We start from the raw sequence: 16,871 nt of genomic DNA on the forward strand, positions 1-16,871 counted from the left end.
AAAAACCCCCTTCGAACTGCAAAATCCAGAAGCTCTGGTGACTGTAGCGAGCAGGTGGTGAGGCATTATGCAAATCCTTTTCTTCATTGGCAAAACCATGCTTGTTGCCTTTATGGCACAGATGTACCTTTGTAGCATCCTGTGAACCAAAGATTCTGAGGTGTCTTTCCAGGTCTGTGTGAGAGTCAGTGTCATGTGTGCAACCAGGGCATTGCTGTTCCTGTTCCTTGCAAGGGAGAACAGTTGCCCAGTGTTGGATGTTCAGCTCTGCATACAGCCAGCCATTCGCCATAGGGGCTTAGTTATGTTATTATCACAATATGATAATAAACCTCTTTCATGAAAACTCGTAAGAGAGAGGATCTTGCCTTAAACACATGGTGCTGAAGTGGGCTGGTTGAACTTGACCTTGAGTATCTTAGCCAATTCATGACCAATAGAGACATCTGAAAGTAAACAAGTAAAAAGCAGTGAGAAAATAAATGTTTTACATGAAAGTCCTTTCTTACACATACTAATATGTGTTTGTGGTGGAGTTGGATTTGGTTTGGGGTTTGTATTTGTTTTTTTTTTAATGTAGGGTGGTTGGTGTTTTGTTTATTTGGTTGTTTTTAACTCTCTAATATTCAACATTTAAGGATCAGGCCTGGGAATTCCCCTGTATTGGGATGCTATCAGAGGCCTGGTCAAGAATGGATGAGCACAAGGAAAGAAAACTGGCTATCTGGGTAAGACAGGAATTCTCTTCTTTTAAAACAGGGACATAAGTGCCGGGTGAAAAGACTCATTTCTGTATAATTCTTGTGCTTCAAAGCCCAATATGTAGTGTTACTGTAGGGTCATGAAAGATGAATCCAGATTAAACAAGCAAAAGGGCTTTTTTTAAATCATTTTACCAGTTCTTCACTAGCAATACTGATTTAAACAAGGTTGAGTGCAGGAACACACTACTTTAAATGAAAATGTTGTGTACTAGTCTGGAATCTCCAGCACATCTGGCAGATAAAGTAGCATGGGATTGGTACAGTGATTCAAATCACATTTGAATACCCTGTCTTCTAATATTTTCTGTTCCTGATAGTGAAGTGTTTAGTATGGACAGAGCTTGTAAATTAAATAGAATATTGATATCCTTTTTTGGCTAACACACTTGGCTGATTTAAATAAGGATATATTAGATATACTTAGAACATTTTTATAAGCCATATTTCTCTAGAAAATTTAACAGGGTGATAATTTCCAATTAAGTAGCAACATTGAAATGGTACACTTTTTATAGTAGTGCTTATAGCTGCTGTATAGTTCTTAGGGTTCTTTTTCACTGACCCATTTTGAGAACAAAGAGCAGCAGATACAATATGTAATGTATTACCATTTGAACAAGGCCGTGTCTTGGGGTTTTGCTTGTTTGTTTCACAGGGAATATGTTCTAAAAGCAGACTTTCAGAATAAGCTCAGGTGTGCTAAATCTGTGGTTTTGTTTATGGAATGCACAGGTTTCAACTACAAGGGGAAAATGGCCTTAAAGAAGAGGCCAATATTTCTGGTCAATAAAGATTAAGTGGTTTGACTTATACTCAAGGGATGGCACAATGCTTCTGTATTAGCATTAATTTAAAAGTGGATATAATACAGTTAGATAGGAGGTAATTTAAACAAAACAAAGAATTCTCACCTGGTTTGCATGAATTCACTTCTGAACTGCAGACTTCAATATATGCAAAAGTCTAGTCTCTCTTCTTCAAAAGGAAAAATATCGACCAAAATGAGAAGGAAAAGTTCTTTCATTTTGCACTTTTAGGCCTATTTATCTTCACAACACATTGAAATTGAAGGCCTGGAGCAGTAACTATAGCATTTTGATAAAAGTCATGTGCAATGTACTGATTATCTTTGTAACTGGAAATTAGACATGGGCAAATCTACTCAAATCAGGTTTTGAATAGTTTAGAACACTGAACAGTCCCAAATTTGAAGGCTGGAGTCCCCAATGAACCTCTACTTTTCTGTTCACGCTGGGTCTTTCTTCCAGAATATATCTACTTTTCTGTTCACGCTGGGTCTTTCTTCCATTTTGAAGCCTTAGGGAAATGCTATAGGGCTGTTCCAGAGGCAGAGGACAAGAGCTGTTTCTACTTAGTGCAAAGATCTATATATAAATTAATTACCTGTTTGCAGCCTTGCTACAAGGAGAGTTGTCACACAGAAGTTTATTCCCTCTTGAGAATATAGACTCGGTTTTGTACAGTAAACTCTAGATTTCCTCCCACAAATATCTTTACTTAGAAATTTCATGTTAAAGTTATTTTGTAGCCTTAATAAAGAGAGGTTTTGAAATCAATGCACTTGTTTGTTCATCACTTTTATGAGCTGGGACATTACTGCTATGCCATCTTTATTCATAACCAGACTTTCCATATAGATGTTGATTATTTTTTTCAAGGATGACAGCATTGGTTTTGCATTTGTGTTATGTAAGAGAATTCAAATGTGAAATCCTATTTAGCACTCAGAAATACAGTTTCCAGTCTGGTTTGAAGCTGATTCTGAGTGTCCAAATGAGCTTTCTTTGTGTATTGTGATGATTTCACATATTATTTTATCAAGATAGCTAAAAACTTCCAAAAAAATTACTGTTGGTGCTGATTATTTCTTTTGAAAATGCTAATTCACATCTTCTATATTATTTTAAGAATGAATATATCCTATTTTGTGAATCCTTTGGGGTTTTTCTATTATTTTATTAAATACAAATAATGAAAAAAATGTGTTTGAGAAAATTATGCCATGGATGTGATCCTTTCTATCAGTAGGCTAGCTAATACTAGCTGACCTTCTTTCTTGACTGTTGGAAAACTTAGCTAAAAGGAAGTGCCTAACAAGAATATTATTTCACTTTTAGATTTATTTTGTGTGGGAAGATGTTGGAGATCAAGGTTAGTCTTGATGCAGGTAGCTAAAACTCTTCCTAAGAGGAGCAATATGTTGTAATATCCATGTTCCTTTTCAGCCTTAGAACTGTATTAAACTGCCAGTACTAGAGTAATAGCAATGCACATCCACTGCTTCCATGAAACTACTCTGGTTTCATTGGTGCAAATGCCAGTGCATATGTACTTGTATCTATTCCAACTATGAAATAAAGTAGGTAAGATCAAGTCTTGTTGTAGTTTTACATTTCCAGTTTCTTAAAAGAAATTTCCACTGCAGTTTACCACTGCCCAAATCTGGGAGTTAAGACGATGGAAAAGATGTGACTGTCAGTCAGAAACAGTAGAGTAAAACTGTCATAAGGTAAATAATGGCAGTTTGGGAAGGAGGGAAGGCTTTGACCATTTTTCTGGATGGTGTTTTTCATGGTTTCCTGTTAGAATTGTTTGCTTGAAAATCTATTGAACAGTTACCTGCCAAAAGTAGGGAAATTACCAATGCACAAGGGTAAGTAGCATGAACAAGTATTATATTATCAAGACATTAGAAAATAAATTATAAAGATCAGTTGCACTTGCATTAGGAAAATGTATTTACTATCCTAATATTTCCTTCTCTGGTTTCTTGTTTGTCCCTTTTTTATATACTTATTTCCAAACAACTTTTAGACTAAGAGTATTCTCTTGAATATTTTAAATAAGTTTTCAAACATGCTTGATTCATTCAGAAATTTCTTCACTGTAATAGTGTAGTTGTCTTTTAGCAAAATTGGAGTTTCTGACTTTTATGAGCTCTGAAATTTCCTTGGTGCACATTTTTTTTTGTTAGACTACGATATAAAATGGTTGTGTGGAAATCTATTCAGGGCTCCAAGGAAAGACGTGTGCTTTAGTAGCATGAGAATTAATACATTTTGGGCAATTTAAATAAGTGTGTGATTAATTTTTTTATGAGTTGCCAGCTACTGCAAATCCAATTTAGGCAAACAAAATTTGAAATATAAATGCATTAGCTGAAAATATTTAATCATAGACATGAATATGAACTTATCTTGCTCATTGCTTTACACTTGGAGGTTGGTTTGAATTATTAATACATATTGTTGAAGAGACAGTAGCACTCATCTGTTTGTGATGAGGCAAGAGTTGCTGGTCACCAGAAGCAGTAGGAAACTATTTCTTCTTTGCTGTTTTAGCACAGATTACCACCCTTTTCCAAATACTGCCTCCCTGCCTGCCCCACATCCTTCTCATTCTGGGGTAGGGAGCAGTGATTGCATGAAGGTTGTTATTGATGATACAATGCCACATCAAAACAAAAGCTTCTTTTATTTTAATCTTTCCAGTCAGTTCCTTTGTGCAAATGTAGATGTATAATGCCAATAAAGGTGATTTGTCAGGGTTTTTTTCCATATAGGAATAGAGTCAGCTTGTTACGAAAATTTTTCTAATAACAGCACTGACCAGCAATCAAAAATTGCAGGCAGTGGGGGTATTCCATCATGTTTGTAGCTGTTATTTTCCTTTTGTCAGAAATCAATGCTGCAGCAATGGAAAATAGGAAATGAAGAAATAAAAAGTTTAATTCAAAGCTTGAAGTCAATGCAGGTTACATGGAATTATTAAACAATATTATTTTAAAACTTCAGAAATAAAATTAATGTTGAAGCCTCTCCATTTTACTTGATAACCAGGTAATGGATGCAGAAAAAGCTGGATGCACACTCTTGAGGTTACTTCACCTTCAATTATATTTCATTGTAGGTGTTTGCTGTAGGTATAGGACCGTGGTAGACAGGTTATGGTAAAGTTTTGTTAGTGAGGTGCCTTGTACTTGCGAAGCAATGAAAGCAGGTGGTGTTTGAAAGGCAGCCTGATGGGATGCATTGTGAAGGCTCAGCAGCTTTGTGTCTGTAGGGGTTTGATGTTGAGACTCGGTGGATCCTTCAGCAGCGATCGGGGTTACAGAGGCAAGGTCTGCAAACCAGGATGCAACCCATCCCTGACGCCAGTCTGGGGCACTGCAGGAGGGGCTTGTGAATCTCTGGTTAATTGCTGGTATCAGACCATTCTTCAATAAGATGCAAATATATGGCAGTAGGGAGTTTGTATTCCTTCTCATTCTGGGAAAAATAGATTTAAGGCCCAGGTAGGACTTCCTGCTTTTGTTTCAGCAGCTCATTTAAATTGCAAGGATCTTAGATTTGGCAAATTATTCTCTAAATACATTCAAAACAAGAAGTTTATCAAGAAAAAAGATCAGGATTAATATTATGCACTTCAGTGCATTCTTCCTTTTGTTTTTTTGTCTTTGCCCTAATCAGTGTTTTTTACTGTTACCAAGTAATAGTAGATGTGTGCTCAGAACAAAAGGCAAAGCTTATTAAATGTTATATTATTGCTTTAGCTGTCATTTTTCAAACAGAGAGCAAAAAAAAAAAAAAAAGGAGGGAATAAAAAGAATAAACTTCTTCCTGATTCTTCCCCCAGTGGCATCAAGCCATGTGGCCTTGTCATGAAAAGGTCACTTAAATTTTAGTTGAAATTATGGCAGCAAGTACTTAATTTTACATTTGAGCTCTCTCCTCCTGGTTTTCTCTGTGACAGCACAGGGCTGCTCTGCTTGTGGAGCCTTTTACAGCGATGGGTGTAAGGCAGCACAGCGAGTACCACAGCTCTGGGTTTGACAGAATGGGAGAATGACAGAAAAGAGAAGACAAAATCATATCCTAAGTGAGGCTTGTAGGAATATTAAATCTAACGCCTGACAACAGATTACTCCAAACCCAGCAGCCTTGAATATGAATCATCATAATGAACTCTTCATGGGAGTGCTCCTGAAGACAGTCCAGAAACTCACTTTAGTGAAATCACTGTTGTTCCCGTTTCTGTCTCTGACAGCAGGTTACTGCTGCTATGTTTACTGCTACTCAAGACTTTTTTGCTTGCATTTCTGTTTTCTGCTACTTAAGGATTTATTTGTTAAAGGGTTGATCTTTTATTCTTTTCTTTTCCCAAAGTGAGCATTAAGATATAAGTTTTTCTAGAATTTTCTTTTAAAGTAAGATTTTTGTTTTGGTGACTGTGTAACAGTTTTTGGCTAAAATTCAGTGGTGGTTTTTTTCTGTAGGAAAAATTGTTTCATTTTCACTGTGTTTCATTTCTGTGTGAACTTTTTAGAGAGAAGTGTTATCTGTGTGGCTTTTACTCAATATTGAATCAATGCACTGAAAAAAGAAAAGTGTTCCTAATTCATTCTCACATTGGTTTCTTCCTTGTCTTCTCATATTTAATTGCTTAGTGAATCCTGCCTCTGCTTGGCTGAGATCTCTATGACATTTACAGCTCAAAGCAGAGTGATTAAAGAAGCACAGCAGCTTTATAGGAAACATATTATTATCTTATCAAAAGTACAGTCGTTTTACATCTGAGATCCACAGTCTGGTCCATATGGGAGCAGACTGACAGCTCCAGCGTTGGTGATCCATTTTCCTCAGGTCTACTGGGTACCTATGTTCTTTGATATGGATAGTTTAGAAATCATGGATTAGATATGAGACATTTGCAGCTGGTGGATCATCCTTGGGTACACAGACAATTTTAGAGTAGCAGCCCTTTTGATTGTGACACCTTAGAGCTTGCAAGCCCTCAAGTCAGTGATAGCTGAAGAACTGTCACTGGCAATGAGACCTGGGCTGATAACCCCACCCCACCCTACCCTATCTCCACACTTCCAGAAGTGCAGCCCTTGCCTGCTGGGAAACACAAAGGGATTTGATTTGAGCATTCCACTGAACTCCAGGGGAATTTCTGGTAGGTACCATTGCACAAATACAGAGGGCTGTACACATTTTATCTGTGTGCATATGAATTGATCATAGTATAAATGTTACTATCTCAAATCTGTAGTTAATCATTGTTATGACTGTAGGGAACCCTATCGAATTGCTCTGGAAATATTAAATGATGACTCAATGACTAAGTGTTGCTAAGCCCTTTTGCACCCTTATCTTTGCATTCATATCCTTTGCACCCTTACCCCCTGTAGCATTCCCAGGTTCCGGGTAATTAATTTCAAATTGCTTCTAATTTGATCTTCCTTTGTATGCTATAATCTTTGTAGTAAGTAGTAGAATGAACCTTGTCATCAAACTATGTAAAGTTGTATTTTCACAAATTCGTATTAAACCCCACTTTCACCAATATCTTTGACAGTGTTTCTTTAAGCAGCCAAAACACTCATTTGCAATGTAAGGATAGACCTATTTTAAATAGTTAAAAAGTCTCGTAGCAAGACCAGTGTCCAACCACAACGCAGGAAACTATTATGGACTGGTAGGTGATTTGCTAAACAGAGCTGCAGCTGGCAGATGAGAGATGTCTGCAGTTCCCTGTAATTGATATGGAATAGCAGTTGCAAACAGTCCTGATAACACAGGTGGAAACACATGGGTGGAAGGGAATATTTTGGGATTCAGCTAGATCCCCTTGCTAGCAACCTGCAGCTATACAAAGCTGTGGGTTTGTTCCATTTATTTTTGCAGTTTCTGCAGAACAAAGGAGAAAAAGAGAGAGGGCATAAATACAGATTATGCATTTCATTGTTGGTAACTGCTATTTTTTAGTAATACTGGTACAAAAATGTGTTGGCCCTATGTATCAAGCCAACCAAGCAATTCTCTGCATATATACAATTTATTTCACATATGTACTACTACCAGCACTTCAAGTCATTAATTAAGTAGAGTTCTCTTATGCGTAGATTTTGCTGGCAGGTTAATTATGGTTACTAGGCTACTGAATCAATAAATGAATGAGGGAAACAGATTGCATACCTAGAAGAAGTTGTGTAAAATTAGAAAAGGAACAGAGGGGCTATACTAAGGCAGTTGAAGGACAGTAGTCACAAATTTGAAGTTAAGCAAAAAACATGGATTGACTTCAAGATCTGTTTGGGAAAAAAAATTAAATGCTAATTGCAGGGAATAATAGAATAGGAATAGGAATAATAAGGTTATGCTTTTCTTTCTCAGGTATTGGTACTGTTTATAAATGTATTCCCTTTTTATGCACTCATGTTAGCCTGCAAGAGTTGCATCTGTTCTGTGGAGTCTTTTCCCCCACCTGAATTTGCAGGGCTATTGAATATGATAATATGCTAGCTTCTTTTCTGCATCAGAATTAGTTAGCTCATAGCTAAGACCTTCCTTTTTGTGTTTGATATGCTTCTCACATCCTGTGGCATGGTGACAGGAAGTTTTTTATATTTGCCAATGGGGCAAATGTAAAGTAAATTGTTTCCAATATTTTTGTTGTGTTAGCATAACTTTTGTAAAAACTCATAATTAGCCCTAAAATTGTTGCCTCTAATTCAGTCACTAAAGGGAAATACTTTGCTGGTTACTAGCAGAAAAGGCACCATTTCAAAGGAAGAGCATTGCTCAGAAAGGCTTTTGTTTCTTCATTCATGTTGCCTGTGAGAAGGTCTTAGATGTGATGGCTTGATAATATGCTCTTTATGTAACTCTTCCTTGACATAGGTGGAGCTGAGGGGTATTAACTCTTTCCATAATTTCGGACAGTGCTAGACTGAACACATGCTGCTCCCTGTAACTTGGGAAGCAGTTATTGACAGTGGCATTGAGTTCCCCCTTCTGCACAACGAACCAGTTGATTTTTTGGTTATGTGTCCGTGCCCTAGTTCACTGAATGACACTGGAGTTATATGAAAAAGGAGTCTAACAGATAGAAAAGGTGGTAATTTGGCAGATTGAGGAGTGTTTCTGACTTCTGTTTCTGAGAAGTGGAGTTTAAGGCAGAATATTCAGACTGGAAAGCGGATACTTTGCGGCAATGCAGATTCACGTGCTGAGCAGTGGGGCTGCAGGGCACTTGCTCCCTTGTCCTCTTAGCATCATCTCATCTAATACCAGAAGCAGGAAATGGCACCATGGGGCTCTCCAGCTGAGCTGGGCGGCCAAGCACCCAGGCCTCCTCTGCTTCCAGTTGTGCTGGTTGAAAACACTACAGCTCCCAATTGCGTATCAGAACGTTTTTTTTCTGGAGGTGTTGGTCCTCCTGACCCACCAGAGCTCAGTGAGCTACTTGGACAACCATTCCTTAGTATGTCTCAGTTCACAGAGGCAGGGTTAACTAAAAGCCCTTAGATAATGGCTGTTGACTTAGTTCTTTCTGACATGCATAAGCTACAGCATACTTCCATGTGCAGCCTGCCGGCAAACTTGAGGGATGTCCAATAATGGGATGGTACCCTTTGGGCCAGAAGAGATGGTAAGAGCAAGACCTTTGGTGTTCTGACTGGCTGATTAAGTTATTCTTCACTCTATAAGTCCCACCAATCCACTTTGGTCACACTGGAAGGTAATTTGCTTTTTACCCATTTGTGACCCTTAGCCCTCTGTGTCACTTTCCACCTTTTAATTTTTTTTCCATTTAAATTGAAAACTTCTCAGAAGATGATGTTTCTGTTTTCAAGATGCCAAGCCAAGCAAAACAAAGCCCAAATCTTGTTCAGGTCCTTTGGTTTCTGCTCAAATAATTAATGAGGTTTTGTGTGAGCTGTTGCAAAGTGCCTAGAGACTGTGAGATTTGCCTACACAGTTACCATGGTGCACCTTGGCCAAATAGTTGTTTGTGAAGCAATTTTGTCTCTAATATAAAAGGCACTGTATAAAATCAGTTCCTATTATTTTTCATAGAGAATTTTCCCTACAAACTGTAAGGTTAGATTTGCTGACTGTCTCCTTACACACTTCCAGATAATAATGATATATATTCTTCCAGCTAGCATATATCATTACTTTTTATCAAGCAAAGCTTAGTTCATAGCTGTAGAAACATTATGATTTACTGGCGTCTGGCCAATCTGTTAATTACCTGCTAGTTCCTTAATGCAGCTGGGGCTTTGTTTGATTTCAGTGTAAGTTATTAAGTTGCTAGTAAAGGATCAGTTCCTCATAAATTGTTTCTCTAAATAACTTTACAATGCTACAGAAATTTAATTTTTATATTTTTTTTCTTATAAATAAGAATAAATATGTGGGGGACAGCTTTAAATTGCAGTTATAAAAGGCAACTCTTTTGATTTGAGATATCAAATATTAGCCTCGTATCCATGTGAAAAACATCCAAGTGACACAGACCTGTAACTTAGGCACCTTCATGTCTTTGGGAGAATCTCAGTAGTTTTACGTGTACCAGACTGATTGAAGGCTGATTTGTTTCGTAATGTTTGGGATTTTTGGTCATTTTGTTTTACAATTGTAAGATCAGATTAAGAGATCTTGGGCCAGGCTTCACTTGTGTTAAGTCCATTGAGATAATTTACAATAGTTAAGGCTCTGGCTGTGTTAAAGTAATTGAGACAGATAATAGACTTAGTCTCTTTTTCTGTATCTTATCCCTTTCTCTTTTGTTTGTATTTTTCCCAGAAGTTATAAGCTACTTATTTTTTTAAGATGTGGGAGAATAGATGGAAAACTCACTGTTCTCAGAAGGAAAAAGCTGGGACTGTCTGAGAATGCCTGGAAAGCATTCTTTCTAGTCAGCATCCTAGGCAGGTTATTTACCTTAGGTCCTAGGCCTTGCTTAGATGCTTCCTATCTGTCCAATAAGCCAGTGGACAGGATAGCTGATTTAAGGACAGGTATTACACACTCTTCTTGCAATGGGCCATTACTATGTTCTGTGTGAGCTGAACTCTGTGAGACAATTTAACAAATATGCCCAGGGGAAAAGAAGTCTATCAATCCATTTTCAGCTGTAACCTCAAGTGAAAGGATAAGTTGAAATCTTTCAGTCAAACACAGAGGGCAAAAAGTGTTGTTCTTGTCTTCTGGTGTTATATTCATCAGACTGGATGAGGTGCTTGCCTCAAGCAGTGAATCCCTATAGTAAGTGGCTGGCAAGCTATTAGAATAATCTAGAAATAATCTCATAATATTTCACCTCATAATATTTGTCAGGATCAAATCTGCTTGACTTTGGCTTGTTAGTATGGATTTGGGTAGAGTCTGTAAGGAGTGGGTGAAGTGGTGTAAGGAGACAGAGAAAAGCATGGTTTGTACAAGAAGGCTGAGGGCAGTAGTGCTTGCCTTAGTGGGGACTGTAGAAAGCAGGAGCAGAAGCTGTGCTGGAAGCAATACAGAGGTGCACAGTGCTTGTTCTCCTGCCCTGCACATGGCTTCAGCCTGAAGGAAAAAAAGTTGAGGTATCCAAAGCTACCTGTGATGAAAGCCTCAGCCAAAGTCACATGGTACTGCATAGTAGATACTAATTTACAAATACATTGGTGGGAGTTCAGCACCCACATAAGAAAGAATGACTTAAAGATGAGAGCAGCTGTTAGTGGTGAACTCTGTTGTCCGTGTTTGTATAGGCTGGCTAAGTAGGGGGAGAGGTGGCTTGATTGCCCACCTAATGTACACCAAAAGGAAAGATACAGGTTTATATCATTGCTGAGTGGTGGTTCTGACTGAAAAATAAACACCAAAGGAAAGTAGCTTTAGCTGAAAATTGAATTCTCAGAGGCAAGAAGTGCCTGATTTGATTGTTTGTACCCTTTTTTTCCTTGTCTCTCCTCATTTCCCCCTCCGGCCCTGTGACTTTCAGCCCTTTTAGGATTACCAGTCAGTCTCTCTTTGCCCTAGTGTGGAAGCGACAGCTTCTTTTATTTTGTGTGCTATGGTTATCTAACTTGTGCATCTCAGAGAAAAACTGATAAAGAGTGCTAAGACAAGATGGTCATTTTCAATCTTTAATAGCTTATCAGGTTTTTAAAATCTCATGAAAGAGCTTTGTGTTAGTTAAATGATGATTAATAGGGAAGCTTATGAATAAAATATACCAATTTATGCTTGATTTTGTAATAATAGTGTTAGACTTGACTCTTTGCTCTGACTGAAGTCTATACAAACAAAGGGATCACAAGAGAACAGCATGTCTCTGCTTGTTTAAATCAACTGGAATTAGTGTCAGATGCCCTTTGTGGTCCCCAAGTTAGGTGAAAGCACTGAAAATTAATGTGGTTTTCTACCAGGATAGTCCAAGATTTAAAGCTAAGACCTAACCTACCTACTTTATATCAGAAGATTCAAACAGTCTGTGGAACAATATAGAAACTGTGATAAAGTTACCATTTTTGTGCCTTAGGAAGGGAATAAAAGAGAAAAATGGTATTGTCATGATTAACTCTTCATTGTTTTTTTCCCCTAGTTGTTTTGCAGGTTGCTGTAGAGTCACCCTAGGGAATTTTCTGTCTGGGTGAGAAGATAGTTGTGGTTACAGTGCAAGTTCCCACTTGTGACAGGGTGGACGTTCCATCCATGGACAGAGGGTGGGCCCTTCCAGGTTTTGAATACTTACCTGTCTTATAGTTTAGGCTGACTGGGCAGCAGGTTCAGATAGATAGAAATAAGCTATTTGCAAGTACAATGGCACAGTCAGATGAAGGTTGGCACTAGTCTGATAAAAAATGATCAAACTTCTGTTTAGAGAAACAGGAAAAGCAGTCAAGACAGGAAGCTAAAAGCCATACAAGATTTCAAGCTTATTCCCTATGCCACTATGAACAATTAAATTTACACAGCGTTGTCAATTGATTGTGGGTTTTTTGTTTATAATGCAAACGTACTGATGTTCTCTTTCTTCACTTGCAGCTGCCCTTAGAGCTTGTGCTGATGGAGCTGCCAATCATCTCTACCAGGTCATGGAAGGGAGCCAGGAAAGGTGTGTGAGCGATACACTTGAAGTCATTGAAGTCATCTTTTCTCAATGAAAGTAAAATGTGGAGGAACAGGATCTGTTCCGTTTCTTAAGTAGCTGCCTGCTCTGTGCATGGCACTTTAATGAACTGTGGCAGGTAGTATAATATTTTCTTCACATTATCTTAAATTTTTATTCCCAGCTACAATTTTTAAAAACACAGGTAGCCTGAAATACCATTTTCCCTGATGCCCACTGGTCTTTTTTTCTCTTGAAAGCCCTGCTCTCAGTCTGTTTGGTTCTATGCATCCATCAGAGTTAGGCCTCTGAAAAAGCTTGCTGTTGCCCCTAGCAAGGGTTGCCTAAAGGAACATCTGATGCCTGTCACCACGAGCTGAAACAAAGTATGTCCTCTTCATTTGTCATGTGAGGCCTTAGAGGAAATCTGCCTACTTTGTGAAGTGAAATGGATAGTAAAATAGGAAGTCTTCTTTTTGAATTATTTCTCAGTTAGTGTCAGGGCATCATAAATGACCAAAGACAAGTACAGAGATTATCTATAAATATGTACACTAGGTGAGGAAATATGACTGAAAGAATATGTTATTGTTTTCTGCAGTGGCATTTAAAATTGTAAAATATCCCAGGTTTCTGCACCAGAAGTGTTGAGCTGGGGTTGTGATGCAAAATGCTGCATTCAAGTGTTTTCTTATTTTTGTAGTAGAACCATGGAATGCTGTGCAAATTTAGCTAAGCATTCTTTTTGTTGTCTTTGGGATTTTCAGTTGTTTTGAGCAAGAATTCATAAATAAATAGTTCCATAAAAGCAAATTGATGAAACTGACTCTCGGAGCAAAGCAATGAGAAAGTATCAGGTAGAGCTTACAATCTTGTGAACAGTTTTATTCATACGCAAAATCTGACACACGTGGTGCTTTTCATCTCATGGAAAGTATGATGGAGGCATGGGGAAGCTCAGTTTCCTCCTCTCCTTCAGAATAGAGTTAGAGAGGAAGACTGTAGTCTAAAAGTAAAAATTAACTAACAATTTCTTCCTTTGAGAAGTTTATCTGAAGTTCTACAACTGCTAAAACCAAGACTGGAGTCTGGGAACCACTACTGTTGTAGAATATGTCCTACAACATTGTATTTCTCCTTTTCTAGTAGTTGCTCACAGAGCCAGGAAAAACTTAGGCAGGTATCTGTTTGAATTCAAGACTGACTTGCAGCAAACAGTTCTCTTTGATAATCGTGATGCTCTCCAAAGAACAACATTTGACAGCTTTTGCTTTACCTTCTCTGGTAACCCATTCATCTGTTCTGCACACCTTTATGTTTATATTAAATAAATATAATTCAGGGGAAAATAGAAGATTAGACTTTGACTTAATAGTTCTTTCAGCCTTGCATACGTGGCCCTTGGAGTATTCTTTTCTTCTGTCTTTCTTCTTCTCATCTTAATTGCTTTGGGTAGGTATATTTTACCTTCAAAGTAGTTCTTTTGAAACAAAAAAGATGTGCATAATTTGGATTTTTGTCTTTAAAGAAATCATTCTGCTGGAAAGAATACTTCTCTGAAGTATTTTTCTGTAAATTCTCTGTCCATTGCTATTAAAGAGCCATCTGCTCAGACTCTACTGACATGGTAATGATTTTTTAATGCTGTCTTAACCTTCTTTTAAAACTATACTTTATTCAAAACCCTGATACCTAATGGTGTTGTTTCAAAACCTAAAAAACTGTTGTCCTTTAATTTTAGAGAGATTATTATATACAAGAGATATAAATTAAAAAATTTGATTGATATTTTGAGCTTGGTTCTCAGTGACACTAAAGTCTATGAAGAATCCTTTAGAATGGGAATAAATGATAATATTTTGGCAAGAAAACTGCTTTCAATATGAGGTTGTTGCACAGGTGTCTTCCTTTGGAAATAAATTTATATTACAGAAGCACAGAATGGGTAAAGTTGGAAGGGACCACAGTGGGTTGAAGAAGCCCTTCTTGTTGTCCTTGACAGCCTTGGCCAGCTTTAATTCCAAATGGACCTTAACCATCCTCATTGCATTTATACTTACTGTGACAATCTCTCTGAATTCATTCCAAGTGTCCTGACACTGATTCAGTTTCCTATATATTTCCTGTTTATACCTGAGTAATGACAGGAGTACCTTGTTCATACACACAGGCCTTTTTCCCCTTGGCCTGATTTCTTTCTCATTGGGATGCAACATTCTTGAGACTGGATGAAGTGATCCTTGAATATCAGCCAGCTCTCCTGGACCTCTATTTCCTGAAGGCCTCCTTCCCATGGGATTCTCCCAAGAAGATCCCTGAAGAGGCTGAAGTTAGCTCTTCTGAAGTTCCTGGTTACAATGTTACTCACTGCCCTGCTTCCTCCTTCCCGGTACTGAACTCCATAGCCCCATGGTCACTACAGCCAAATCTGTACCCAGCATCCACAAGGTCAAGCAGCACACCATTCCTTGTGGTATCCTCCATTTCTTGTGTCAGGAGCTAGTCATCAGTGCTTTGCCCAAACCTCCTGGACTGTTTATGCATCACTGTGTTGTTTCTCCAGCAGATGTCAGGGTAGTTAAGGTCTCCCACAAGAACCAGCGCCTGTGACTTTGAGACTGTTTTGAGCTGCCTGTGGAAGGCCTCATCAACCTCCTCCTCCTGCTCAGGCGACCTGTAGCAAACACCCACAACAGCTGTCACCCTTACCCGTCTGTCCTTTTATCCAAACCCATAAGCCCTCAACTTTCTCATCATCCTCACCAAGACAGCTCAATACATTCCAAGTATTGCCTCACTCGTAGAGGGCAGCTCCACTACCATACCTTCATGGTCTGTCTCTCCTAAACAGTGTGTAGCCCTTCATGACAACATTCCAGTCATGGGAGCTACCCCACTATATCTCCATAACCGCAGTGAGATATGTGACTGCACAGAGATCTCTAGTTCCTCCTGTTTGTTCCCCTTACGGTGTGTGTTTGCACACAGGCACTTTATAGAGGTATTTGATTGTGTCAATATCCCAGGAGGGGTGCAGAGGGATGACCCATAATCTTGTCTGGTGGTTATTATATCTTTGGATGTTTGGGCTTAATCAAGGTATGCCCTCTTGACCCTCCTTTTGCTGTTACCGTGGTTGCTATAGTTCTCTGCTTCCTACACCTTATCTCTGTCAAGCCTGGCTATGCCCCCATCCCCCTTCAAATCTTGTTTAAAGCTCTTTCAACAAGCCCAACTAACTTCTGAGCTACGATTATTTTTCCCCCTTCTGTCTAACCCCATTTATTGCTAGCGGGGTTGGTGTCATATAAACAACACATGATCAAAACTCCCACAATATTGCTGCTAACACCAGTCTCAAAGCTAGATCTTCATCTGCATGATTTTCCTATATACTGCCCCAACATTCCTGGCAAGTGGCAGGACAGGAGAGAACATAACTTGTGCTGCAGACCCCTTGAGCGGTTGCTCCAAGGCCCTGAGGTACCTCTTTCTTGTCCACAGCCTTCTTCTTGGGACTTCATTGATATCCTTTCAGAAAACCAGTAGCAGGTAATAATCAGTGGGCCATACCACCTTGTGGAATTTCTTCATGATGTCTCTTCTCTGGGCCCCAGGAAGGCAACACATCTCTCTGTGGGTTGGGTCCAGTCAGCAGTGAAGTACTGTGGCTATTTTGAATTGCCCATTCCCATACTCTAGAAAATACAGAGCTAAAAATTACCTCGAGATCCATCCTACTTTTCCTCTGCTTTAAGGTGGAGACAAAGCTATCTGTTCCACTCCTGATGCATAACTAGTTAGCTGGTTCTTAAAAATCGTCAAGTGACAGCCCTGTCTGCCCTCCCAGCCCTGCATCCTGCTTGCTCTGCTTTGGACTAAAATATGCTGAGCTTGTTTGGTCTTTCTATTAGCCATCTTTTCTTATTGCTCTTATTGGACTCAGTTCTAAAATTGCTGTGTCTGAAACCAGGCAAGATGATATGCAGGAGACTTTCTCAGTGCCAAATATTTCTTTAACTTGCTTTTCAATATGTTGGCCTATGCTGGTGGATGAAAAGCAGCAAAGAGTGATTCAAGAGCTTCCTGCCCCCATCTGTTTCCTGTTTTCTCCACTGATGTCTTGACTTGCCTTTGTGTTTGACCCATTAAGCAAAGGAAGTTCCCATCTTCCTTTCTATGGCACTGACCAGTCTGACA

At 38.7% G+C, this 16,871-nt stretch overlaps 1 protein-coding gene across 6 annotated transcripts in view; it reads left to right on the plus strand.

Annotated features, from left to right (window-relative positions):
• The window catches only part of TPK1 (thiamin pyrophosphokinase 1), a 301,751-nt gene that overhangs the window by 98,233 nt on the left and 186,647 nt on the right, over positions 1-16,871 (plus strand). For 4 of the 6 annotated variants that reach the window (XM_085051533.1, XM_085051528.1, XM_085051530.1 and 1 more), the window contains exon 3: positions 12,608-12,677. The exons of the other annotated variants lie outside the window; for them this stretch is intronic. In XM_085051533.1, coding sequence (XP_084907659.1) covers positions 12,608-12,677 — 70 coding nt within the window. The remainder of the gene's footprint in view (positions 1-12,607; positions 12,678-16,871) is intronic. 6 annotated transcript variants of the gene reach the window in all.

Source organism: Lichenostomus cassidix, chromosome 2, assembly GCF_008360975.1.
Source record: "Lichenostomus cassidix isolate B80296 chromosome 2, HeHo_3.0, whole genome shotgun sequence".
NCBI lineage: Eukaryota > Metazoa > Chordata > Aves > Passeriformes > Meliphagidae > Lichenostomus > Lichenostomus cassidix.